Raw genomic sequence first — 27,929 nt, 5'->3', positions numbered from 1 at the left:
AGTTTAAACTAACATGAAGCAGAAAGCAGAAGTCTGAGCACACGGAAACAGCACCCTCCAATTCCGATTAGCCTCTTGTTTATACCACGTTGTGGTAAGCTGGAGGCTGCCTTGGCTCACTTAACCCTTCTGCAGGCGTGAACGTAGTAACTCCTGTCTCCCTCAGAGAAGGGAACAGCTCCCTCCAGAGAGGGTTAGCAAGAGACAGAGAGAACTGATCCTGCAAACTGCCACTGTCACCATGAAGACATCAAATGCTCTCGTTCTCATCTTAGTCCTGCTTTCCATCAGTGCCAGCACAGAATGGCCTACGCACACAGTCTGCAAAGAGGACAACTTGGAAATTCATTACAAAAGCTGCGGTGAGATTCTTAACATTTCCATTTTCCTTTTAGCTGGGCAACAAAGTTGTTCTTAGGCAGTGAGAGAAGCCTATAAACCAGGCAGTGAATGGAAGGGTTACATTCTCAGGCCAGCACTGGGTTTTGCAGCTGGAATGTTTTTAGTTTTTCAAATATAATGGGGTTGGTTCTCACACACACAAATCTAACTGGTTTTAGATGGAATATAATAGGAAATAATGTAACCTAATTCAGATTGTTAAATAGCTGCCAAAAATTCAGTTCAGCATGAAAGACAATTAGGATTTTTAACTTGAAGCTCAGTTACAAAAAACAGGAAGACCCTAAATCTTTATCCTTTTTTTACCTCTGACACAGACTCTTCAACACACCAATGTGCTGTTTTCTTACCGTGTGGTTAGGCTGTGGTGATGTGCTTTCTGTCCTCCCACTTGGAGTGACAAGGGACCTGGTGTGACAGTGGGAAGGAGTTGCATTCTCAGCAGTTGCCACCATGCTTAGCAAGACCTCAGCAGCAGCACTTAACAGAGGCATTTCCCAGGGACCTCAGGGTTTGTTTGTTCTTTAAATCTGTAGAGAAGAAAAGGAGCAAGTGGCACAGGGATGACTGAAAATGAATTCACTGAATGGTGCCTGCTTTCCACCTCTTGCTTTGCTGGCCTTGTGCCTCTCCTATTGTGCTGATCGGCTTTACAACTGGGACAAAGGGAATTAGATTCACAGACGCCTCATTCATTTTCCGCACGTGATGTGAAAAGTGATTCATGGCAAATGAGCACCCTAGAGTTTGTTTTTCCAATTCATCCAGATACAAAGGCTTTCCTGGGGGGCTTTTTCTCCCCTGTAGCTTTCATGCAGTTTTGCACACCCATTAAAATAAAACCAGTGAGGGACAAGGGAAGTAAATAAATATTTGTAATGCAATTCTTCACTGGCCTGCTCCCAGGAGAACAAAGTCAGGCTTCACATATTATAAATGGGTATACTGCATTAGGAAAATATATAATTAGATATTGAATACGAGCACTGGTATTACCTTTATTTTAAGAATTCGTTGTATAAACAAATTCTGTTCCCTCTACAGGTCTCAGTTAGCATGAGATGCCTTGACACAGGGGCACGGGCTACAGTTTGAGTTGATTCAAACGATGATGAAATTTGTCTGCTGGGCACGTGTCAGTCAGGCATTGCTTCTTACTATGCACACCACTGGACTGACAAACAAAATGCATTTGTTTAGAGCATACATATCACTTGTTTGGTTTGCCACACACAGAAAGGTAACAGGAGGAGTTCATGAGGAGTTCACAGCTTGAGAAGCACAAGCCAGAGATCTCAAGTCAGGTCCCAACACGAGAGTGATTTTCTGTTCTCCTAGCCACAGCTATGGGAGATGAGAGGATTACACAGACATGGAAGCAATGCAAGAATTAAATCAGATTCCTTGTTTGAAACCTGATTCTTTGCCCCCTTATAGCTCAGGCAGATTCAGTTGTGGCAGCACTCACAACTGCTCTCAAAGTGTTCTGCCCTGCCTTTTTCCACAAGCTACCTGTACCTGTAGCACCAGACCAGGAAGCACCATTGGCATCTTAGCTGATCTATCTCATAGTCTGGTAGCTTGCATGAAACAAAACAAACAAAAAAAAGTCTTTTGGGATGAGCCCAAAAATCTATAGAAAGCCTGCTAGATGGGGAGGATAAATCAGAATACAGTCTGCGTTCCCTCTCTTCAGAGAAGATACTGCTCTTCCTGAACTCACTGGCCAGCTTGCAACAGTGATCAACCTTTCAGGAGGAGGGAAGCTTTGTCTGCACTTCATTTCACTCTTAACCATCATTTGATGTAAAGAACATAGCTTTTTTTCTTTAGCTATGTCCCATCAGCTATTCTCACCCAGGAAGGAAAAGACATGCTAGTGCCTGGATTTGACAAGACCCTCTCCCAACCAACCCTCTCATGAAAACTTTGTAATGTCAGCAGGCACAGCATCAATGCTAGGCAGCTGCCCATACGCTTCAGGTGTTTCAAGGGAAGGAGTACCCCAAAACCATAGGGTTGCTCATCCTTCAAGGTGTTAGTGTGAGATTAAAAAAAAAGTGGAAGCAGCTTCCTGGCTAACAGACCAGAGCTGGGAAAAAGGGACTATGATAACACATCCTAGCAGCCACAGAAGGCATCCCAACAAACTACTGAAGAACATTAATATGTTGCAAAACTAAAACCACACTTATTTTAAGCTGACTCCCCACGGAGGGCACCCAATCCCCAAATCAATGTTAGCCCCCCTCCATGAAACTTTCCCCCCTGCATGTCCTCTTCATTCTGATACATCCTCAAGGTATCTCCTGATCCACTGAAGATGCCAGAGAATGAGACGTTTTGGGATACAATATCTACAGGGAGGTTTCTAGTATGAAATATTGGGTAAAAAAATCCCTGATCATTTCAAGAGGGTCAGGATTTCACCACTATTATGGTTACAATAAATTCTACGATGATATCAGTACACCAGGGCTGAATCAAGTAAAATCTAAGAAGGTCGGGAGAATTTTAACCAAGTACTTCACAACTTTATTTCTCAAACTCTATCAGCAGATTAATAGAGTTCAGTCTGAGAGCTTAAAATGGAGGTGTGTGTTCATTTATGCTTTGCAGTTTATCAGATCTTCTCCTATAAGGCAGCAAAATCTGATTAAAGCCAAAAGTAAGAGTTAATATACCAGTGATAAGCGTAGCAGAGAAGCTTAGCTGGCTAACTGAAGATAGAGAAAGAATAGCAGTCTTCTATACCCAGGAGCAAGTCCCAGTTCCCTGTTGAAAGCACTTGACCTAGCTGCAACCTGCCTCTATAGTGTGGTAGTTTACAGGCATGCATCAGTGCATGCCTGTATGCCTCAGTGTTACCCCGTATTCTGGATCCTACAGAAAGCATCCCCATTCACACCCAGCAGTGTCAGACTAAGCAGTCCAAAAACAGGACCCTAAGGCATGTATCAAAAGAAAGGGCTGGATAAAACCCCAGTGATCAATGTCACTCACTTGGGGGGAAAAAAAAAATAAAGGAAATCAGAAGAAAATTCTCAGCAGTAAGACCATTGCAAGAAATTCAGGCTGAGAGATGGGTGGTCTAGAAGTAAATAGGCAGTACGCTGCCTCCTCCACATAACCGCAGGAGACATAACACCGAGACAGTCTATAAATAGCAAGACATTTCCCATCAGTGCCACTCTTCCTCCCAGGAAGAAGTGACAAAAACGAAGGAAGATCTCAAATGACCACAAATCACTTTAGAAACCTGGGCAGGGATCCTGAGATAAAAGCCACAGAGGTTAACATCTCCAGCTGAGAAAAGAGAACCGTAATTGGCAAGTCTATGCAGAGACGTGAAAAGAATCTGCTACACAAATGGCTGATTCCTATCCCTTTTAATTTCACAGTGATTTTTACAGCAACAATGCTTTTGATCTTTCTAGCTACATTTTAAAAGGAAATTCTGTGGGAAGGGAAAGGCAGCAAGGCAGCAGTAACAGAGTGCCCTGAGCAGATTCCAATGGTACTTGGTTGTCAGGCATCTAGCTGAAAGTGCAAAGTGCAATGCAGTCAGAAACTACAAAATGTAACTCTTCAATGCATCTACCAGCACCTGCCTCTAGACCATTCACATAAGCTTGTGCCAATTAGCCATGAAAACATTCTTACGAGGTACTGTTCAAATGGGACTCTCTCCATAGGGTAAAGCAGGTGACTGCTACTACAGGTGCATGAAAAGAATTTTACAAGCATTTTTACAGCTCTTTCTTAAAACTTGAGTTGGGCCTGTGTCAACAAATCAGTATTCCAGAATAGCTGTTTTTATTTCAGCCAGCATGCCCAGACCAGGGTTCCCAGTGATGAAAAAAGCTCTGTGTGAAGGTTAGGACCTTGAAGACTTCCGAACTTCTGCTGCCTGAAAATGGAGACTTCTTGACAATGCAGAAAAGGCTACTATTAAGGTAGAAGGGTCCTAAAAAGGGTCTGGAGAGAGCGGACCATTAAGGACTTTGTTTCCTAAGCACAGGAGTAAATAACACAGAATTTCAGAGAGCTTCAGGCCAGCAAAAGCTAAGTCTTGAAGGATATTCCCCAGGCTTTATAAAATGCTGTTCGGAGCATATGGGATTTTTGACTATCAGGCAGAGATGAGCAGATTTCCCAAGTCACGTTTGACTTTTTTTCATCTGAAGCCACTAGCTGAAGTTTTGAGAGGAGGAGGAATCAATCACCATTCATTTCAAACTCCAGAACCTAAACAGAAAACTGACTGTACCCTGTCTTTACAATTTTATCTATCTACAAATTTAAAAACAAACATGCAAACAAATAACAACACTCAGTGATATGGGCAACCATTTGCTATAATTAATGCCTTCTGCTAGACATAGCAGCAGCCTCTCTCGTCCCCTTCAGGGAATTATTTTTACATGCCAATGCCTCTTCCTAAAGAGAGCAGTTAGACTGAACATGTGTTGTCCACTGAGATCCACGACTGCTTGCATAGCTCTATGTCACACTTCAAGCAGGGTTATTTTTATGAAGATTTTTCCTGCCCTACACTGATAGAGTAAAAGAGAGCAGCACTGCCTGCTTTGGTGTGAGCTTGCACTGGATTGCATTTACTGGTAGAGAAAAATCTCATTTGTATTGTTTTTTAAACTTGCAAGCTCAGATTTGGATCTTGCCAGAAAAAGCCCCTTGAAGTCAACAGGGTTGTCCTGGTGCAGAATCTGCCTTGCTCAGATAAACTGTTAACCCTCCTGTTAAACTCCACTTCGAGGGAACTTCTCAGTGTTGGTTTTTATTTGTTTTGGGAAGGAGGAAGGTTGCTTGTTTGTTAGTTTTAAAAGTGGAGACTGATAGGCTGGTTAGATTACATTATCCCGATGATTTGTCTGTCTGTGCTAATAGTTTTGGTCTTATTGGTGTCCCCCTCACACACTCAGGCCCATCACATCCTTTCTCCTACATATAGAGATCAAATACACTTTCTTTTAAAAATCCTTTTTTCCTTATTTTCTTTTTCTAATAGACAACCTAACAGCCATCCTGCTAAATCAACAATACCAACTTGTAAGCAATCCTGCTATGTTGTCATTGCTGCAGCACTAATTTCACAGCATATCCCTTTCTGCTCCTACGTCAACCAAGGCTGCTGGTCCCTTCCTCCCTGGCCACAAACACATGCATCCTTTAGTTAAAGGACAACAGTAATCCGATAGCTTCAGCCGGCAAAGAAATGTCTGCAAAAACTCTCACCTCATGCATCTTCAGGGCAAATGTTCTGCTAGATGCTTGGTGAAGGAAGGCTCTTTTTCCATTATTCTTTGTTTTTTTTTGGCAGACAGATTGAGCCAGATGCTTCCCTTGGACTTATTTATTTATTTCCCTCAAGCAGTCTCCAGCAATTGCTTCTGCTTCTAAATTATTTAAAGCCACATGACACCAACTCCCCTCTGATCTTTTGTTGCATAGATTGCTAATGGGCAAACAATCAAAGAACTTAAGAATTTCACTTGAAAACATTTTTTTATTTGCTCTGTCCAAGCCATCTTATTGTCATAGCCTGGCTGCTGCACTCATCTGGTATAGCTTACTTATTCCAGGGGGAAGGCCAGATGTTGACAGGCATATTTCTGGCACTGAATCCTAACAGACTGAAGGTACCATCAGAATCAAGGTAGAATGGATGTGAGTACACATCTAAATTTGCTTTAATTTTGCACATGTAAAACTTTTTAAAAAATTTTGATCCTTCCATGAACTGAAATTTCTGAGTGTGTTTCTTTCTCCACTTCATTAGAAAGGATTAAAACTTTCTTTCCCTATGTGACCTATGTTTCCCTATGTTAGATGGTTCTAACTTAATTTTACCTCATTTCAGAGAGAAAAGGGTATTTTGTAAGTTTTAAAATGTAAACAGTAAGGAGTAACAGGATACAATTTCACACCTCTGTGGTACTTTGGAAAAAAAAAATAGGTTCAGCATGTAGACTTTGAACCATTTAGCAAAATCAATATTAATGCTTTCAATGAGACTAGTTGTGGAGAAAATTAACCTCAGCTGAACTTTTGCCACCTTGCTTTAAATTTTCCCATCTAATTTAGTTCTCAGAGATTTCCTCATGGTGCCCATTTTTTTCCCATCAAATCAATGAAGGTCCTGCATCACATACTGCAAAAGAAGGTTGTTTGTGACAGCCCATCCTGCTCATCTGCAGCTGCTAAATCTAAAATAACAGATACATTTTCCACCTATTGACTTTTACCACGTCTTCAGTTGTTGTAGCCACTGAGTCACTAAGCTATCACAAGCAGAAGGGGTAACAAAAATGTGCTCTTCTCTTTGGGAGCAAAGAGGAAAACAGGAGAGATGCATATTAAAAAAAAAAAAAAAAAAAAAAAACACAAAACAAAACAAAAAAAAAGTGCATTTCACTACAGTTAAAAAGTACTGTGGGCAAGGCAGAACCACCATTTGCTACTGCATGCAGAATTTGAGTCTGTATGTTAACACAGCTTTGTTAGCAATGTGATAAAACTGAGATTAACTTCCTGGGTTATATAAAGTCAAAATTATCAAAAGGCACATTCACTACATCAAGTTAGGAACAAGAACAAGCTCATAAGTGCTCCAGGGCAAAGCTTTCTGTGTAAGTGTATGAAGCATTGCTAGGCTTTCTGGGCATGGCCACATCACCTCATTTAGAGCTGCCATGAAAGCCCCAAAAAAAGCTCTGTACCCTACAATACCTACAGTTTACCAAAGAAAATAGGAAAGAGGTAGGAGGTTTCGCCCAGAGAAGGTGTGGATGCCCCATCCCTGGAAGCATTTAGGGCCAGGCTTTGTACAGGTCTGGTGGGAGGTGTCTCTGCCCATGACAGGGGGTTGGAACTGGATCACCCTTAAGGGCCCTTCCAACCCAAACCAGTCTGTGATTCTATGATCAGCTTCTTGCAGCAATTTAACATCCACCAGCAAAAATACCTAGAATAATCCAAGAAAAATGAAAGTACACCTCAAAAATGCCAAAATGACTTCTGCATTATTGTGTTGGTGTCACTGCAGCAACCTGAAGGGAGCTTATGGCAAACTAACATTTGAAAGGAACAGTAACAACAAGGGACAAGATGCCCAAACACTCTGCAAAGAACCACCATATACCAAACCCCAAACCTCTGATCTGTCATAAATGCTGCTTTTAGACTCAGGAGAGCTGCCGCTTGCCAAAACTAGGATCTTGAAAACTACCACAAGTTAATTCAATGCACCAGTTTCCTCTTCACCTGAAGATGGATGACTCCTGTCAAACGATCCAGTGGCGATTGGGCAGGCGGGAACCCTGCTAGTTTCCTTAGCAGAGGGAGCATGCCATTCTAATTATAGCTTACTGCCACACTCCTGTGGTGGACTTCAACCCATCCTGGGAAAATGGGAACATTCAGTCCATTTATATGCTGCTGATTACTGTTCTGTATAATCAGCAGTGAAGCCTGCTATCCCAGAGCATGGCATGTGTCTAACAGCAGGGCAGCTGCTGGTAATGTTTGGTTCTATTTCTGACACAGGCCTGCAAGTCTGTTGTGAATCCTCAGTCCTAGAGGCAAGCCCTGATACCCAGAGATCTGTCTCAAGCAGAACAATATAAAAAATGATAAAGAAGCACGTGAAGAAAGAAGAGACAGATCTGATTAGGAATACAGGCAGTTACCGTATGCATCTTACTCATGCAGTGCATGGCATTTTCTTACCAACAGAACAGAAGAACAAAGACTTTCTCTCTAATACATTCCCTGCTGGGCCTAAATTAATGCAGTTCTTTTTTTTTTTTTTTTTTTTTTTTTTTTTTTGTTAGACTGCTGTAGCTGAAGCCTGCCCTGCCTCCCTTTCTCTCTCAGGCTAACTAGGACAAATCAGGATTATCAAATACAAATGCAGATCCGTGTGTGCTGTCTCTCAAAGCCAGCATCTCTCAGTTTTGCCTTCTTAAACAGGCTTAGACAAAGCTTTGTCATACCACTCAAAGCACAGCAATATCTCCCCACCCACACCTTTCCAAATATCACCACTGGCAAAAGCAAGGAAAGCCTTCATGAACCCTGAGACACTGGGCCCCCCCTCAAGCCCTTGCAAATAGCTTTAACAAGTCTGCTGTCAAGAAAGGTGGTTTGGGCAGGAAGAAGCAGGGAAAATTGAGTTAAGTTTTTGGCAGGGCTGATTTTGGTGCAAGGTAATGACACTCTCATCCCCAGACATAGCCCCAGGCTGTAGAGAGCCCCTCACCTACATTGCCTTTAGAGGCTTCCACCCAGCTCACCACCAGCTCTTTGGCTTGATACTGGGCACATCTCTTCCTCTCTTTGCTATCTGCCACACATCTTTGCTCATGGGCTGAGCCCTCTATCCCACATCTGGTCCTCACACCCCAAATGCTGTTAATATTGCAGTTATTGCCCCAGCAACACATTGGGAGGTCACCAGCCTTCTGAGTTAGTTTCTGAACATCTGCAAATCTGGGCATCAGTCATACTCTGCAATGAGTTGTATTTGAATTAGTAAGAGACAAAGCCTTAGTCCTTCATTGAAATTATTTCATAAAATGCTGGAATTACCTGGCTCCAAAACTAGGGCCATAAAAACAGGCCAGTAATGCCTTTGCCTTAATCTAACAAAACTGTAATTGCTATTTGCATTACCAGTGTTCAGTATTCTTGAGAGAGGAGTGGAAATTATTTAAATATTGCATGAACATTTTTTAACCATATTCTACATTTCTCTTTCTAGTCTTGTAGGGGTTTTTAGATTACAGACTGTACTGAGACTGATCTTCAGACTCCACCCTACTGCCACATACGTCTTATCAGAAAGGAAGCAGAGTTATTGACTATTAGCCACCTCAAAGAGCTTCAGGTTTAAGCAGACCTCAGAGACCACAAGTTGATAGGACTATAGGCAGTGGGGAATTCCTATGGTCTGTAGCTCCCAGGATGTTAAAGATACATCAACTGTGATTTTCCTGTTCCTTAACCTCCACGTTGCCTAATCATGTCAGAAACATACAGGAGATAAACCATACCATGGCTTCTGCAAAGGAAACCAGTGTGCCTATCTGAACTAAGGAAAAGCCTGAGTGAGTGCTTTGAAAATAAGTATCCTTATGATTAAGTAGCCACAACTGACATGATTCTCAAAATTTATTCTGCTCCACACTGAACAGAGGGTCCCTCTGCTCTTCCCAGCCACGTATGAACATGGCTGCAGCACACAGTGAAGGCAGACCTGAAGGGAAGTTCATTAAACTGAAGGTACTCAGGGAAATCTAGACATAGAACTAGAAATCTAATTCAGCTGGTGCTTCTTCCTCAGTACCTCATAAGTAGATTCCACAGTGTCAAATATAACCTTGAGCATTCAGGTTAATTTATTTAAATAGACATTAAAGGGAAAATGTTGAGTGAATACAGAGTGAGATCCCAAACAGTTCCTCATTCTTTCCCCCCCTTTCATCACCTTGAATGTTGTAAGGACTAATGATTTAATTTTATTAAGAGCTTTGAAGGTGAGGAGTGTTGGGTAATTACTAAATGTTTTTTCCTTGTGCTCATTTCCAGCTCTTCTAGCATCAGTCTGTCCTTGTATGACCCTAACCAAGCCCAGCTATGTCATTCCACTCAATTGTACATCTTTTGTCCTAGAAGTACAATTTCTAAAGACCCAAAGCTTACTAATTTGGAGAGGCTTCTCACCTCTGCAAGAGTTACAGATGTGCTCTCCTGCAAGAAAAGCTTGAATGCTTGCTGCTCTTGGTTCGGTCATGCCGCTTATTTTCGTATTCATATAAGAACAGTGGGATTTAAGAGCAAGTTCAGATAAGAGTAAAGCCAGTAGAGGATAGCTAACAGGATGGTGGGGAGAAAGATAAGACAGGCTGTTCTAGAGTAGCCCAGTAAAATTCCCATAACAGGTGCTTCCCATCTGATCATGCAGTTTCTGTAATCCCCTGTTAGTGGTCTGCTAATAGCTCTGGCTCTGAAGGACACAGTTGTAGCAGGTTAAGACATTATCATTCCCAGCTGTCCACTTCATCTCCCTGATGAAGATCAACTCCCAGAGAACAGGAGACCGAACAGACATGTGGGGCACATGGACAGCCACAGCTTGCAGCCCTGTGTCCTGGTGCACACCCGTGTTCAGCAGGAGGGTGAGCTGGTGGCCCTGCAGCTGCAGTAACTGAGGCATGAAAGCGTGCCCCTGTCTCTGTCAAAGGTACAATGCCTGCAGCCAGGAGGGTCACGTAGATATACCGCTGTAAGTCTGCCTGAGCTAACTTACCTAGGACATGACCTTCTGCTAAGAAAAGGAGTAGGAAAAGGAGTTCCTGAACTTTTCTTCCTAGAATTTATCTGAGCTTCTAAGCAGTACTAATTGTGTCTGCTCAGTGATCTAGAAATGCCCAGCCAACTTCACCACTGCAAGCACCTCAGAATATTAAGCCAGGCTGAAATTGTGAACTATGGTGCCACACTACAGGTTGTACATGAGGAAAACCACATACCAAGTCAATATTGCAATCAATCTCCAACGTAGTACTTGGGAAAGAGTAAAACAAGAGGTATGATACAGGGGTCAGCTGTCACTCCATCTTGTAACTGATGATCAGATAAATCCCAAAGTTACCTCCCACAAAGCAGGACTGTACTGCAGAAAATGCTATTTAATAAAAGCTGTACATTCAGTGTGAGATAAAGCTGAAGGCCCAGCATTAGGCATGGCATTGAGTTCAAACAGCAGGCCTAAGAGATCTTACAATGCTTCAGATCTTCAGACTGTTTACAAAGGACAAAGATTCACATCTTTCTGAAGGCAGTTGATTGAAAGGTTTAGAACTGTCTATAGAGAAACTTCAGCCAAATCCTGTTCCTGGGCACCTTCATGATAGCCGAAAATGTTGTAACCCAAGTCTTTCTCACACAGATGTACAGAGAAATAAAAAACACAAAAAATATTCCCCCCCTTCCCCCCAATAAGCAGATTTTTACTAATAAACCTCTACATGTTTGCAAAATTTCCAGCAATGTTTAAGTGTTGGTAATATATCAAAGCTGAACTGGAAAAGCAAAACTCCGCATTCAGTTGAAGAGTTTCTAGCTTTAATTATGGAAGAGGGAGCAGATTGAAGGGAGTGGGTGGAGGGAAGTCTGGGAACATACAGTACTGTGCACTATGAAATGTTGCAGGGAAGTAGAAGGCTGAAGGGCAGCCCCACGTATTTTAGAGATTTAATGATAAATGTTATTGCTCTGCACATGTGAAAGACATAACTTGTAGTTTTTCAGTCTAACCAGCTCACTTCAGATTGAGGCAACAAGGAAGAGTAAGAATTAAACCTCCGTAAGAGAGAGACAGTGACTCACAGTTGTGCAACAGAGAAATGGCAATGGCCTTGAGTTGCTTTTGTCACACATGAGGGACTCCTCTACATTTGAAGAAAGGAGTAAGGCACACTACCTTAGTTCACAGCACACAGCTCAATCCACAAACATCTCTGCATATCAAGTAGTGTGTTTTGTTTTTGTTTTTGTTTTTTTTAAAAAGTATTTCCTTTAATTTCCTTTTAGCAGCATCCTTTAGCAACAAAGCCATCCTTTCAATTGATGTCAGCAGGAGTCTGCCATGTACACTATAGTAACCAAGATGTTGGATTGCAAAGTCATCACCTGAATTTCCACAGGGAGATGGTCAGAAAATTAATTGGAGTTTAATTCACCAGTAGAAAAGTTTGTTTCACAGCAAAATAGTACCAACACAAAATCTGAGTGCTCTAATTCACGAATTTTGCTGGACTACCTCATGTGAGTGTTTTCACACACACTTCCTCACTGGGGATCAGGCAACACGTGCCTCAACACACCAGTGTCCCTCTGTGCTGCACCACTTGTGGTGGAATATGGGACACCATGGTTATGTTGCACCATGAAATAATTCACCTGGCAAAAAAGCTCAGCTCATGTACTAAACTTAAACAGCTCTGAGGTGGAGTTCCTTGTGAGAAATACATGTTTTCCAGGGAGGCTTGGTTTCATGAGCACCTTCTTTCCATCCAAGCAGTTATGGAAGATAAATTTTCAGCTAAAAACAAAAACAAAACAAACAAAAAAAAATCTAACCCTAATACCTAATACTAATAAATAAATATTTAATTTGTTGACTAAAGCACAGCCTCTTTCTCTTGAAAACAAAAGAGTATTCATTGCAGTGCCATCTTTGATCACGTTCCCCTCTGAAAATTACGGAACTGGCAATTTTTGTCGTTTGACAACCAGTACAGTTTGTAGGCAACAGTACCCAACGTGCTCAGGATCTGAGCAGCTGCTTCCTGAAACTTATCCATGTACCACACACCAAAAACAGAAATGAGAGGGGCTCTTGCAGAAGTCCAGAAGAAAGCGGAAACCAAGCCCTGAGAGGTGGCAGAGACCAGAGGGGAAGCAGGCATAACAGTCCTGGAGAAAAAAAAGGAGAAGTTTGACACTCTTTCCATCTGGAGCTGGAAACTGCTCTCCTACCTGATTGCAACAACTTCTGAAGCTGCAATAACAAAGCAAAAACGGACAGGAACATGGAAAAAGAGGAAAGACCCCCTTCTGACCCCTGTCACACTTGAGTAGCCAATGAACACTCACTCGCCTGTCCCAAGCAGGTCATATAACTGCAGAGACTGGTTTAGTGATGTGGAAGGAAAAAAAAAAAAAAAAAAATCATAGGGATACAGAGCTGTGGGAAATGACTGTGACTTTTACATATAACAAATAGTTATTTTAAATTGTCATAAGCTAGGACCTGGGAGATCCTTTTGGACCACACTGACAATCCACATGCTGCAGATTCTGGCTTGAAGATGCCAGGTCCTCCCAGTGCTTTCATTCTTTTCACGCTCGCCTAATAGACAAACAAGCTTTGGTCACCCAGGCTGGTTCCCTGTCAGCTGCTACAGCTGTGGAGCACTGCTGCAAAAATAGGGTCAGACTAGGAGCAAAAAAGATGACAGACACATTAGCTCAGACTCGCAGAAGTCACTCATGACTCAAGTTTCACCACAGCACCAAAGTAAAATTCTCCCGACCCATAATTTTCCATTCAGTAAGATGATCACCTCAAAGCACAAGCAATAATAAGTTAGAAACAGGATTCAATTCTCAAGTCTATAATTTGTCACCAACAGCTCTGTGTAAACCATAGAGCCTACAGCTGCTTCTGTGTGTGCTGCAGTTGTGCCTGGGTCCACGCTCACAGCTTCTTGGTTTTCCACAGAAGCCACCGTGAGGGCCAAGTACGCCTTGAGGCTCTCCTACAGCATACATCCATGAGTTAGATGACATCCAGCCAAACTGGCCACATCTTCTACCTCCAGCCACAGCTCTGGAAACCTCTTGCACGTGCTGCTCATTGCAGCCATGCCAGCAGCAACTGAGCTGTCAGTTGTTGCTGCTGGCTGTCACCAGAAAGTGACACATCGGCAAGCCTTCAGGCATAGCGCATAGCCTGGGGAAGGAAGGAAGAAGGTGGAAGCAGGAGGAAAGCAGTTGTGTTTGTTCAAGAGTTTTGGAGTCTTGTGCTGAGGAAGGGGTACCATGGAAAGCAGCAAGAAACACATGCATCCAATGTTGGTAAGCAGCTTTACGGCTCCTTCTGCCCTCAGCTCTGCTAAGGTCTCCAAGAGAAGAAACAAGTTAGAAATATCACACAATAACAGACCCAGCATGGACCACTGCAGGATCTCAGCAACAAAATTTTGCTTTTGTCTTTGGACCTTCTAATTAAATTCAGGATACAGGTTTCCAGACAATCACCAAGCGATCCTGTGATACAAATTCATTAAAAAACAGTCATCGTAATCAATTTTTTGTTTGTGCTGATGAAGGAATGGTGACACACACAACCTACGAACAGCAGTGCTAGGACTTCAGTGTCAAATGAGTACAGCCAACCCACCTCTATGAGGAATTTGCTTTCCCTGAACTTGGTTAAATTTTCCACCCAGCAGGTTGTAGCCACATCTGAACGTGTTTCAGATTGAAGTGGCAGGAAGGACAGACAGAAGTAGCTAGTAAACATGGCATGTAGGAGCTTTGAGCCCATCTTGGAACATTTCTAGGAAATCTGTAATGCTTTTGTTGTTGTTGTTGTTGTTTTGTGTGTGTGGTTTTTTTGTTTTTTTTTTTTTTAAAGCACTTTGTAGTTTTATTGCTCTTGTTACCCATTGCTTTCTATTTCCTGACAGATCCCCAGCAAGACTTTGCTTTCAGCATTGACCGTTGTTCTGATGTCGCAACCCACACCTTTAACATCAGAGCTGCCATGGTCCTAAGTAAGTGAATCACTATTTCCTTGTGCCAAAAGCAGGTAATTCACCTGTAAGTGCTGATATTAAGTAAGCTAGGGCGACAACCTCCGATAAAATAAAAATGGGCTTCATTTTTGAGAAGTTTCAAAACCTGCTTGAGGCTAGAGAAATGGCAGTTCTGTTACCAGCTCTGCCTCAGACAATGTATTCAGCCCTCAGCCCCTATCCCTCTCCTACCCTTCATCTGTACATATGAGCCGCCAAGGTGGGGGCTGGCTCTAGAGCTTTTCTTCACAAAGAAATCATTTGGGGAAAGTCCTGCTGAATGAGATGGCTACAGCACCCACAATCTCGTGTCAGCACCCGCAGCGCTTCCCAAATTGCCAAGGCTTACCCTTGCACCTTCTTGCAGCTCCGTTGGCCCCAAGTTCACCTTGAACCTCTACTGCTACAACAAATATGAGACTGTGCTGCTGTATACTCCTTCTCTGAACAGGAGTTTGTGTGCCAAGCATCTTTTAACACTTAGGAATGCTTCCTTACATGTAAAGGTCATCCTCCTGACGGATGTGCTGCCCTTTTCCCTGGAGCACCTGTTATCAGATGGCTGCAAAGTTAAACAAGCCTGCGCACCACATTATAGGCGTTTGCAAATACCTTTCCACCAAATCAGATTACAGGGCCTCCCTCTAGATCTGGTAGCCTCCTAGCACTACTTATCTGCCATGCTGGTCCCTGACACAGGGCAACCATCCCAAGCCAGATATTCAGCCACAGGCTGCTCCAGGGGGCACACTGGACATGGCCACGCTGCTAGGGACAGAAGGGAAAAAAGAGTTTAGGTGCGTGGACACATGCTTTCCTATGCCACTTGATCTCAGGATCAGAGAATTGTCATGGGCATAATTTACAATAAAAATATAAGCTATGCCTCTCGTTATATCTACCTTGAGAGACTTGGAGACCTGCTCCTGAAACATGTATTTCTAAGTATCAAGAATCCTCAGTGAAGAGAAAATGTTTAATGGCTTAAAAACTGGAGGGGAGGATGGGGTGAATGGAAAATAAATTAAAGCTGTTTACTCTTGCACTTTTTCTGAACACTCCATCCTTCTTTCTGTGTAGGACACAGCATTAAGGAACTGTACGTCAAGGCTGATCTGATCATAGGTGGGAAGACCGTTCTAAGCTACTCAGACACACTTTGCGAGCCTGGTCATTCTCAGCTTATTTTCTGTGGAAAGAAGAAAGGAGGTAATTTAGGTAGCACTCTGAAATGTTTGATGGCTACTGAATACTCCAACCAGGATGCACCTGCTGTGCTGCTGAACGCACCAATACATCATAATGTTCTGTTTGCTTCAACAGCATGTTAATGGATGACAGAAACACAGTAGGAAAGAGATGTTTTAATTTTAGAGCCTGCATTTCCTTAACCTGTTTGCTTGCTTTTCTTTTAATCACAGAATATTGCGCACACATGGGATTTCACATCCATAAAAAATAAGTTTAGTAATGTGTCCACATCCAACTGCAGAGAGGTTCATAAGCCCTATTTATAGCCACATGGTTGTCATGTGAGCAAAAAGTACTACGGAACTAGCCTTTATTTTTGTCAGAGGAAGGGCTGAGCAAACAAACAAGGCATTCTGAACACATTCTTTACTATTAAGCAAATAACACATCCTGTCCTTAAAGGCAGTTTCTAACACACTTTAAGGACTATGCTTGAATAAGGATTTTTGGATCAAGATAGTATTTGATGCCATCTCTGCTTTGCACCTTGTTTCTGCCTACTGTGTGACTATGCTGCAGTTGGATGAATACAGCTCATGCCAGTCAAGCTGCCAGCCAGCAGCTGCCAGCCTCACACTAGTTGGTTTACAGCAGCATTAGCTGACCCCAAAAAACAGGCATTGTTGTTTTCATGGGGGCCTGTGCACCTCAAGGTCCTTCTGCCATGATCCAGGCCAGGTAGTGCAAAGCTAGCCACAATATGTCCAGAAAGAGCTATGGTCATGTCTCTGGACTGTAAAATTCACATATCATAAACAGTCATTTTGAAATCCCTCTTACATCATGATTGTCCTCTATGTTGATTTTAAAACAAAGAGGTGGAACTGTAGGGAAGTCTGCCACAGAGCTCTTAGAGAATCAGTTAGTTTCAGGAGCTCCACTTTCCTTCCATTCATTTGCATCTTCATCATGATAATGCTGCAACAATTCATGTGCAAGGGCTATGAGTCTTACAATCAAGCGCAACACTATTGCTATGACTGCCCCTGGAAAATTACTAAAACATTTCATGCAGTATAGAAATATCACAAAGAATAATAGAGAAATGCTGCATGAGCAACCAATTATGTAAATCCCATAAGCCAGATAGACACACACACACACAAAAAGAAAGTTTTAGAGGTTTCTTCAATTGTGTATTAAATTATAAGAAAAAAATAACTACCACAGACCTCGTGAAAAACTACCTTGTTTTCATGAAGTACTTAATAACATCCTTTAGAGAACACATTAAGAAGTGGAGCCAGTCCTGAGTAGAGCACAAACTGCCCTTCACACATTAAGCTACAAAGCCAAAACCTCCTGGGGTTTCCAATTCTCTTAATCTTAGACTGACAGGTGATTGTTTCTACTAATTGAAGCACACAATGATATAAAGCCATAGTTGACTGGTGAAATAATATTACGTATCTTTGTTTAGAAGCATCCCTAAGTTGATTTGAGGACCTCTGCACCCCTATCGTGTTCAGTAGCTATTTTTATTTAGTAATTAAATCACAGTGGGAAAGAAGTGAACTTTCTCAGACTAAGGTTCAAACTGAAAGCATGGTATTTCTTAATTAGTTGACATTTGATTCTAACCCATGTTTTAGAAAGTGTGCTCAATACCTGTTTGAGGCAATTCAGCACAACCATATTTTGACCATATTAGTACAACTGTAAATCTGACCACAAAAGACAATATTGTGAATAGTCAAGTATGCAGCCTAGCAAAAGTGAAGGGTAGATGACTCTTGACAATGGAAGCTTTGTGTGCAGAGCCGTGTTTCCATGTTGTATGGACAGCATTTCCAATATTAGTCAAATCCGACATGAGCTTAAATACAGTTCTACACACAGCATGCTTGCCTACTACAAGAAGGACAAAAATTACCTCTGCCTTCCTCTTCCAAAGTGACAAATAACATAAAATAAAAGTTCTATTGCAGATTTTGTTGGTCCACTGGCATGCACAAGCAGAGAGGAAGTTACAAGGAAGAGAGATTTGTAAGAGATGGATTTGGCAAAGTTTTGGATGTTGCCTCCCTCCAAGTATAATAATTATATACCATATATACAGTATATAATACCTAATATGGCTGCAGGTTTCATGTTCATCATAATCATAGTATTTACTATTTATGTTAAACAAACCTCACATCTGGCACAGCTCACCGGGAATCCCAAAAAGGATTGAAGGTTTTTGTTTGAGTTATATCCCTGTTGAGAAGTTGCAAGCTCAAAGGTTGCAAGGAAATAGGCCATTGTTCACTTAAGAACAGCAATAACAAAAAAAGAAAAACAACTGCTAAATTCTTTGTGGTATAACACGAGCTCAGCTCTTCCTTTATTTTAATAGAAAGTGGTTATTCTCCACTTCCTCTAAAGAAAATAGTTACATAAGATTTAACAGATTTCTCAATGCAATCACTAAAATCAGAAAAAGAGACCTAGCGTGGTAATACTTAGCAGTGTGCCAACCACAACTTGCAGGCTTCAACAAAACTTCCTGGTGAAAGATGCTAGCATACTCTGCAAGTTTGCAACTTTTCTTTCAGCCCCAACTGAAGAAAGCACCAGAGAACTGGCACAATTCCCTGTGCGCACTCTCAAAACAATACAAAAACACCCCTGACTTTAGACCTCCACTCTACGCATTATTGCTTCTTCTGCTAGGTTTTACAGTGAGTGTTTCCAAAAAAGTATTTATGAATAAAAATAGAGAACGAGGCATAAATTACAGAACTGGGTATCACTTTGGGAGTTTAGATACATTTTTTTTTCCAAAAAAGCAGCTACACCACAAAGCTAGGTCTTGTACTGATATACAATGCCATCTTGCTTAGCCCCTTCATATCACTTTTTCATCCCCAGTAAAGAGAGTGAATGTTTCTCATCCAGCTATGTATTTATATACATTTTTCTCACTCAACTGTATATCTATAGCTGGCAGTTATTCAGATCATTCCTGCATCCCTGAAACTCACAAAAGTTTTGTGTCAATTGCATGGGTGCAAGATCGTGTCCTAGAAGAACTCCAACATGGAGCATTTAAGTTCTAAAAAGATTTAAAACATAGAAAAAGAAGAGGTGGGTGCAGATGTACAGGGCCTTTATATAGTACAAGAGTGTGAGAACGTTTAAGATTTTCAGTGCAAGGAAGATTTGAGAAAGAGGAGTGAGAATTTCATTATAGGTGTTTTGTCAGGAATGAGAAGCATCTTCGTGGTAAATGGTAACTAGTAAGTTGAAGTAATTCTCGGGAAGTTCTTACACATTTGAAAACTCTGCGTCAAACTGGAAGCTACCAGAGGCCTGTTCACTGACAGGGAAAAGGACTAAGTTACTTTTGGTAGAAATAGTAGAGGAAAGCTAATACAAATACAGTAATATTACCTTGAATCAATGGTGGATTAGAAATGTTTCCCAGAATGCTCTATAGAAATCACATTCAGTTAAGTCTTTAAGGAGAAGAGCTGAACATGGAAGGCAGGCTAAAAGCACATCACTGATGACAGCACACGTTATAGGTGCTATAACTTACCAGACTAATAATGACATAGGGGACCTTTAATTAGGAAAAATGTAGTCATGATTTATGCTGTTCCCAATAATGTAAATATACAGTCATGCATTTGTGCAACTACAAAAGCATCTGGGCTTGCTCTGTGAAGACCACAGAATTCTTTCAATGAGCTTGGCTCAGTGTTTGTGACAGTTACAGCCACTGTTCATCCTCTTTCAATGTAGGAATGCAAAAGAGTATATGAGTATATGAAGGATGCTGTGATAAACTACAGCCCTTAAAGCCTTGGAGAATGTTTACACTTCTGGAACTGTAGCAGAAATCTCCATGTGAGAGGAACACGGAATGGGCTGTGAGAAGCCTGATCCAGACAATTTAGGCACCAAGAAGATTGCTATAGTCAGAAATGAGTATGAACAATAAAATTCACAGATCTACGATTCTATATTATTTCATAGCAGGTCTCAACTAAATGAAAAGTAAAGCTGCTTTTGCTTTCCTATCAGAATATACATGCAAAGCAGCACAGTCCTTTTTCACAGTTACTTAAGCAAGGAGGGTCACAGGAGCTTTGTGTGGGCCTGCTACAGAACCACACAATGGTTGATGCTGGAAGGGACCTCTGGAGATCATCTAGTCCAATCCCCCTGCTCAAGCAAGTTGCCCATGACCACATCCAGGTAGCTTTAGAATGTCCCACAGGATGGAGACTCTGCAACCTCTCTGGGCAGCCTGTGCCAGAGGTCAGTCACTCTCACAGCACAGAAGTGCTTCCTGATGTTCAGACAGCACCTCCTCTGTTTCAGGTTGTGCCCATTGCTTCTTGTCCTGTCACTGGACACCACTGGAAAGAGCCTGGCTCTCTCCCATGTTTGTTACGGAACAAATACGGAGCTACCACAAGTCAGAGCAATCAAAGAAAACAGGGAGAGGTGAGGCAGAGCCCTAAGTCTGCCTTCATATAACTGATGTAATCATTACTTTGTCATAGCAAAGAGGGACAAAACGGCTTCTGCCTGTAGCAAAGGAGAGATCAGCGTTGCCATCCTTTCAGAAAAAAAAAATATATGGCCTGATGACTTCTATTTCATTTTGACATATAGGTTTTGCAGAGCTTGGATACTGTTTCTCTGCATTTAGAATCTGGACAGCTTTCCAACAGCCTAGGTGAGACACTAAAGAACTACATGATCCAAGCCGAGTTTCCATATCCCAGAGGAAAAGGATTTCAGGGAAAGGCGATTGTTCACAGCCCAGTTTACTCTCTCTCCTCCTCTGCTGTCATCTAAGATGTGCTAAATTCAGAGATGACTGAAGGAGGGACAGATAAGGCCCATTTTAGGCCCTCTACTGAAAGCAAGTGCATATAAACCATGAGCCATTCCAATGCAGGGTCCGCACCACTCTGGGGGTGCAGCTCACAACATGCCTTAGCTCACATCCACACACGTACATGTACATCCCAAGTCCCAAGAGAGTCACTCATCACATAAGTCGTGCAGTAAGCAATGCCTTTAACTCCTATTTAGGCTCTAGTAAGTTGTGAACTGAGAAGTGGGCTGTGCTGTATTTTTAAGATTCTTGAGTCACCACTCTCTGCCGCGGAGATGTGTCAGACTCCAGGGCTTTCTTCATGCACAGAAGCAAGCAGTGATGGCAACTGCTCTTTGAATAAAAGACTTCTTGGTGTCTGGGTGAGGTGGCCAGGGAAGCAGAGGGGAAGGAAAACAGTCTGAGTGTTATAATGCAGTTGATCAGTTTTGGAGTGAGAAGCCAGAATGTACTGATTCTATTCAATTTGGGTATTATTTTTTTTCAGGGAGACACTGGGAAGTCCTGCTTTTCTCCACCTCCCAGAATCATCAGGGCATTACATTTAACAAACTTCTCATTAATACAAAGCTGTGGGACACTGGTGATGTCTCAGGTTTCTGCTACTCATTTCCTAGTGCATATTATAGTTACGATTCTTTAATTTAAGTTTGTTAAATGAAGGCATTGACTAGAAGACATTCTGTACACTTGTTTCCATTTCAGATACCTATCGCATGGTGGGATGGACCATATGACAATCATGTGACAAATCTTTTGTCCACCCTTTAACAAGGAACAGTTAAAGCAACGCAGAGATACTGGACTAAAACAACTTTCTAGGATTGACAAGCATCAAAATGCCAGCACATGCTCAAACACGATGAAACACTTACTCCTCTGTCACTGTCAAAGTAAAGAATATTTCATGACACCTACAAAAGAGAATCCTTAAACAGTTCTTAGTTTTCCATGACTTCTGTAGGGCAAGTTGTGCAAGAAATTCTGTACCAAAACATCTACGAATTTTATTTTCAGTCAAGTCTACACAGTTTGGCCCAGTAAGCTATGAAAAAGTAGGAGGAACTGCAGAACAGCTTGTGAATTCTGTCCATTAATGCTAAAGTTGCCCTTTCTTCCACAGTGAAGAGCAAGCATGTCTTGCAATTAAGGAGATGGAGATTGGAAGGTGCAACTCCTGGGCTCCATTCCAGTCACCGACACAACTCACGATGGCTTTAGCACATCATGTAACTTCTTGGTGAATGCTCTCTCAGTGAGATAGACATGTTCTTATTACTTTAAGGTCATGTTCAGCAAGCAGTCAGAACTCTACACCTACAGAAACACTCAGCTCAGATTTACCATTCTGCTAATTCTAAGCAAAAAGTACAGCTCAACTGTTGAATCCCCAGGTGTTTAACAGATCATGCTAAAGGGCTCATGTCTAGCAATTTCCTGCTCCCCTTTCATTTCCCCATTTGCAGGATGCATGCTGACATACGGACACCCACCTGGTTGTGCAAAGCCGGGGCCCCCTCCTTTATCTTCTTGAGCCCAGGCTCTGCCTTCCCCATAAGGCAGTACACGTCCTGACATTTCTTTCAAGAGGGTTGTTGCAAGACTGTGTATTGAGCACTTTGCAGTTCTGTAACACTTGTCACTGGAGCACTTTGAAGTGCTATTACCAAAAAAAAAAAAAAAAGTCTATCAGATGCTTGTTTCCTTCATGTGCTATGTGGTGTCTAACCACCCCTCATTTCTGCTTTTCAGAACACCTCTACTATGAGGGACCTGTCACACTGGGGATCAAAGAAATCCCACAGGTAAGATTGCCATAGATGTGCTCTCAAGCAGAAGGGCTTTCTGGATGAGGTGTAGTCCTCTGACCATAAGCAACAGCAGCAGCATATTACAAGCTTCCCCAGCTGGCACACTGCATCATGGCTAATCTTTGTCAACATGAAATTAAGAGGCTTTGTTTAAAAAGCAACAAAGACACCATTATCCAGAGACAGCCAGGCTTTCTTCAAATAGGAGATCCCCTCTACCAGCACTAACTCACACAGACATACAGTTCTTTAGTAGACTTTTCTTCTATTTATCTTAAACTGGCAACAAACAATGCAGCTTCAAGTGACTCCTGAGAGACTAAAGCTGCAGTTCAACTCACTCCTTGCTGTGCTGAATAATTTGGAGAGTCTCATTCATCCTCACAGACTATAAAGGCAATTTGGATAACTATTGCAATTGCATGCATTTCACTGTATGTATATAGTTTTAGGTAGTGACAGATTTCTTCTAAGTTACAAATAAAAGTCCAAGTTATGAGACCAAGAGCACTTTAAGGTTCCACGAGGCCAGAGAATAAGAGATGAATTTCTCAGAAGGCTGAGAAAGCAGGCAGTGCTTAGGCATTGCTCTTACTGAGTTGCTTGGTTGTCCATTATAGATGCTCTTTACAAGCAGTCTTCTTCACACTCAGCTAGGTCTCCTTCCTAAACCTCAACCAAATCACATTGCAAAGCTAGATAGGTTTTAAATGCTGAAAGCAATATGGTCTGTCGTAACCAGGCACAACTTGAAGCGATATTTTATGGTCAAAAACAAATGATTTCTAGCCAGATACCTGAAAGACGGGACTGAAGGGGAGAAGGCTAGATCTGGATCATCAAGAGATCTGTTTGAGTACATGGGGAGGAAGGAACCACAGTCACCACTGTGAAAGCATGCAGCTCAAGTGGTCAGTCAAACACCCCTTAGATTTACTGGCACAGAGAAGTACACCATGAGCTCTCAGTTCTACAACAGCTGACATAAAAATTTATGCCTCAGCCTCAAAAATGGGGATCTGGGCCCTAATCAGCACTGGATTGGTCCAGGCACAAGAAAAGATGACAGGATCAGAATAGGGATAGAGGACAAGGACACACGTCCTGGAGAGCTAAGCTTGCCAGGTCCTGCACAGGTTAGAAGAATGATAGCTGGGTTTGGGGAGATCAAGCCTTCCCTGGAGGAAGGCAGCTATCATCTCAGCCTTCCTCCGCTGATAGCTGCAACCATAGCCTTCACTTTCCAGGCTCTCCTACAGGGAGCTGAGCTCCCTTACACAGGCTGTTATCCCTGTTATCCCATCCTTACATCCCAGGCTTCCCTAAATGCCATGCCTAGAGATACCACGTCAATGCCTAACGTGTATTCCCCCCACCACAGCACAGAGAAATACCCAAGCTTGGATCACTCAGCATCCTGCTCCAAGAGCAGCTTTTCTAACATACTGATGACACTTCTGTAGTAAAGGCTCTAAAGAAACTTAGACACAGGTCTCCAGACAAGGAGAAAGCCTTGAAAACATCCACACAGAGCAGCAGAACTCCAATCATGGGCAAATTAGCTGAATTTGGAACCAGAAACATTAAGACTGTTTGCTATCTTGTTTTAATAACAATTTTTACCCATGAGGAAATTATTATTCTGGAGAATGAAAAAAATCTAGTCACTAATGAGCAATGGAAATGAGTTATTAAAAACTCACTTCCATGAATAAAACTATAAACTTTTGGAGAATTAACATGCTTGTGAGAAAGGGAATAGGAAGCCTTCACTGTTAATTAATTGATCAGGCAAATAATGCCATTCTTCCATGCAGCAATCAGCTTCTGCTCATTACAGAGAAGTCTCATCTGACCAGCCCAAGGGACCCTTAGACAATCTGTACAGCAATTACAACAAGGCTGTATTCTCATGAGCATGTTGCCATTGGGCCTCTCTCTAAATTTGGATGTTACACTTAGCTTGATACTCTCTGTGAGGAAAGATGGCAGATATTGCCTTTGAAATCCCATGGTAAAAGGAGAATGGCAAGGAGCACAATTAATTCTAGCTGTACCTCTTTCTGCTTCACAACCAGAGAAGTCCTGAGCAGGGCAAGAACTTCCTATGGTTCAAGGCCAGGAGGCCACTGATGCCAAGTTCTCCTCTTCTGCTGGTTTGCCTACCCCAGGTTTTGCTCCCTTACAAACTCCAGAGAAAACAAATGCCACAACGCTAGCAACCCAGCGTCACAGAACAGTTGAGGTTGGAAGGGGCCTCTGGACATCTTGTCTCAGACTGATCCCCTCCTCAAGCATGGTCACCTAAAGCACATCACACAGGATCACATCCAGGTGGGTTTTGAATATTTCCAGAGAAGGAGACTCCACACACTCTTCATGCAACTTGTTCCAGTGCTCTGCCATGCTCACAGTAAAGAAGTTTTTTTTCAAGAGGATGAAATTTCATTCACCTCTTCTGAACCTCATAAGTGAGCCTTGACACCTCCCTGCCCACTGCATCTCCAGACACCTGGAGAGAGCAGTTATGACCAACACAAAAAAAGCCATGGCACCTTTAAGGTTGAGATTTTTGCCCTTCGACAATACAAGTTCTGTCCCTAAAAAAAAGATACTAGTGTTTACCTCACAATTTGAAGTTAAACTACCACTTGTTTTACTGAATAAGAGTTCATCACAGTTTGACTCATCTATACACACATCCCCAAGATGCCATCTTTTATAGAAATTCATATGCATCAATAACAGTGTACACGGTGAACAAGATCCAAGAAAGAAGGGCCAGACAGACAACTGAGCACCTCTTCCCCTTCCAGTTACTAAACAGCACAGGCCATACTGTGCTTGCTCACAAGAAACATGAGAAACGATACAGATTTAAATGGAATTTTTATGCATCAAAACATTTCATTCCCCCCATTGTTTTAATTTTGAACTTGTGCTGTCAGCATTGATATTTCTGAAGAGCATATTTTGGCAGAAACTATTGGCAACTCCTTTACCAGCTGAAACATTTGGACAGGAAATATTTCAGAGAAACTTGATGGGAAAAGTATTATTTTGTTTCTAGGAAAATGACTCGCTCATAGAAACTGAAGCAATTATTTACTACTCGTGGACTAATCTCTCGCTTTGTGTTTGTTTCATACAGGGAGAGTACACTGTTTCAGCAAGGCTGACTAATGAAGATCATGTCACTGTTGCTTGTGCTGATTTTACTGTGAAAAATTATTTAGATTATTATTAGCAACTAAAATAACGTACCCAGACCAATTTCATTAAAGCTACAGATTACCAAAACTATTCAAGCCAATTGAATTGCTTGCATGCTGCAATAATTCTGAAGGAAATAATTCCCATATGGTGGTTCTGATGCTGTTCCTCTTTATAATTCAGTTTTCAAGAAGTCAGTAGACCCTCTAGTGGTAATTTTATCTCTAAATGCACACTGTAGCCCACTTTTTGCTTTTAATACATACAGCTGCAAATAGAAAGCATTTGATACCAACATTCTCATCTCACGATGAAAATAGGATGAGGCAGAACAGGCGAGAGCCAAAACAGTTTTTGCAGTAAGCTATGGAGGTATCCATTTCTAACACAGGCTAAAGAAGATTTTCATATGTATTATGTAGTTACACCCCTCAATGCTTTCAATCTTCCCTGAGGCCTGTCTGGAGCCTCTGATTGTATAGATTTTGTTATAACTACAGAACAAAAACATGATGAATGTGCCTCTTTTCAGCACTCCATGTCCAGTCATGGTATTGATATTACGTCAGGCTTCAGGACTCTACATGCATTTGTTTGTTCATCAATGTTTTTGTGATATGCAAATTGTTCTATTTCTAATCTATGTGCTTGTCTTGCTTCTTGATCAATTTGTAATAAAAGAAAATTTTCCTCATGATTCTGGGATTGTTCCAAAACTCAAAAGGGGGAAAAAAAAAACTACCCACAAACTTGGGAGGGAAAGAGTAACCAAGGGGGAATATTGAAGGAAATAATTTGAATGAGCATGTTCCTTTATTATTTTTTTTTTTAAATATGAAACATGAGTTATGCTGATACACATTTTATGTCAGCGGAGGACAGACTGTTCTTTGCTTTGAGCAAAGAGCAGTATGAGAAGTAAACACAACTTATACTACCAGCCACAGCACACCCCCAAACTTCTCATTCCAGGAGCCTCTGCAGCTGGCATAGCTGATGGGTAGGTCGATAGCCAAGCATAGGGAAAACACCTGGGCTCAGGAGCTTGGGTTGGAGAATGTGGACCTGGAAACCTGTTTAGGGGACTGGAGAAGTAGGAGAAGGATCAAGAGTGGGTTTGAATGTTCATTTTGAGAGGTAGGGACATGAATCAGAGCCACAGGAGGGTGCTGGAGCTGAGCACAGGTTCACGAGGTAATGAGCATGGTGCTGCATGCCTCACCTTGGCACGCTTTGCCAAGGGCAGCAGGGGCTGTGGCTCACAGCTGGCCACACAGGAGCTCTGACACACATGGTCTCTGTCCTACTCACCCACATGCTTGTGGCACAAATAAATTCCTGAGCAGCAAGAGCATCCCTGCTGCACTGATAACCAACACTGCAGAGCAGCCAACAGCTGGCAGGCAAGGGATAGTCCCTTGCTTCCCTCCTGCACAGTGAAACTCTCACCTGCCATCCCAAAGGTGAGCAAGTCCTTGAGGCCTAACTTGTGTTAGGCAGGCTCGCCTCTGCTGAACATGAACCAGCAAGCGCCACAATATGGGATAAGACAGAACAACATCCTGTGGTTTCAGCCCATTTTTATTAAAGCCTGATTTGGAGAGGGGAAAAAAATGCTGGAAGTTCCCATTACAGCTTTGTCCACCACTTCCCAGATCAGGATTCAGCTCTAATGCACTGATACTCCTTTAGAAATAGTTTGTCCAAGTCACCACAGTTGCTACGTTTTATGTTTTCATAACTAATAAAACTGTACCACAACACAGATACAAACTCAGTTTCTCTTCACCTCAGTAGTTTAGGTTCACCTCTCCCTATGATTCCCATATCAGAAGAGACAGACCTTAAGATGAAATGAACAAAGCTGCATTTAGCAGTAGTACTTGCACAAGAGTCTGCTTGCTCAGCTCCCTTCCACTGCAACTCCAGAACAAAAGCCTGAGTAAAACCCAAATGCTAGCCACTGAGCCTCTTGGTCTTTTTATCTGATGAAAGATTCACCAGGTGGAAAACAAACTTGCACTATTT

At 42.1% G+C, this 27,929-nt stretch overlaps 1 protein-coding gene across 1 annotated transcript; it reads left to right on the top strand.

The window, feature by feature from the left end:
• On the top strand, positions 1-26,598 carry LY86 (lymphocyte antigen 86). The gene is made up of 5 exons (XM_084508261.1): positions 1-362; positions 14,682-14,768; positions 15,870-15,998; positions 22,630-22,682; positions 25,840-26,598. The coding sequence occupies exons 1-5, from the start codon at positions 242-244 to the stop codon at positions 25,933-25,935; spliced, it is 486 nt and encodes a 161-aa protein (XP_084364387.1). The 5' UTR covers positions 1-241; the 3' UTR covers positions 25,936-26,598.
• The last annotated feature ends 1,331 nt before the right edge of the window (positions 26,599-27,929 follow it).

This window comes from Aythya ferina, assembly GCF_964211825.1.
Source record: "Aythya ferina genome assembly, chromosome: 2".
NCBI lineage: Eukaryota > Metazoa > Chordata > Aves > Anseriformes > Anatidae > Aythya > Aythya ferina.
The sequence above is the reverse complement of the archived record's forward strand: the minus strand, read 5'-3'. Positions and strand labels throughout refer to the sequence as shown.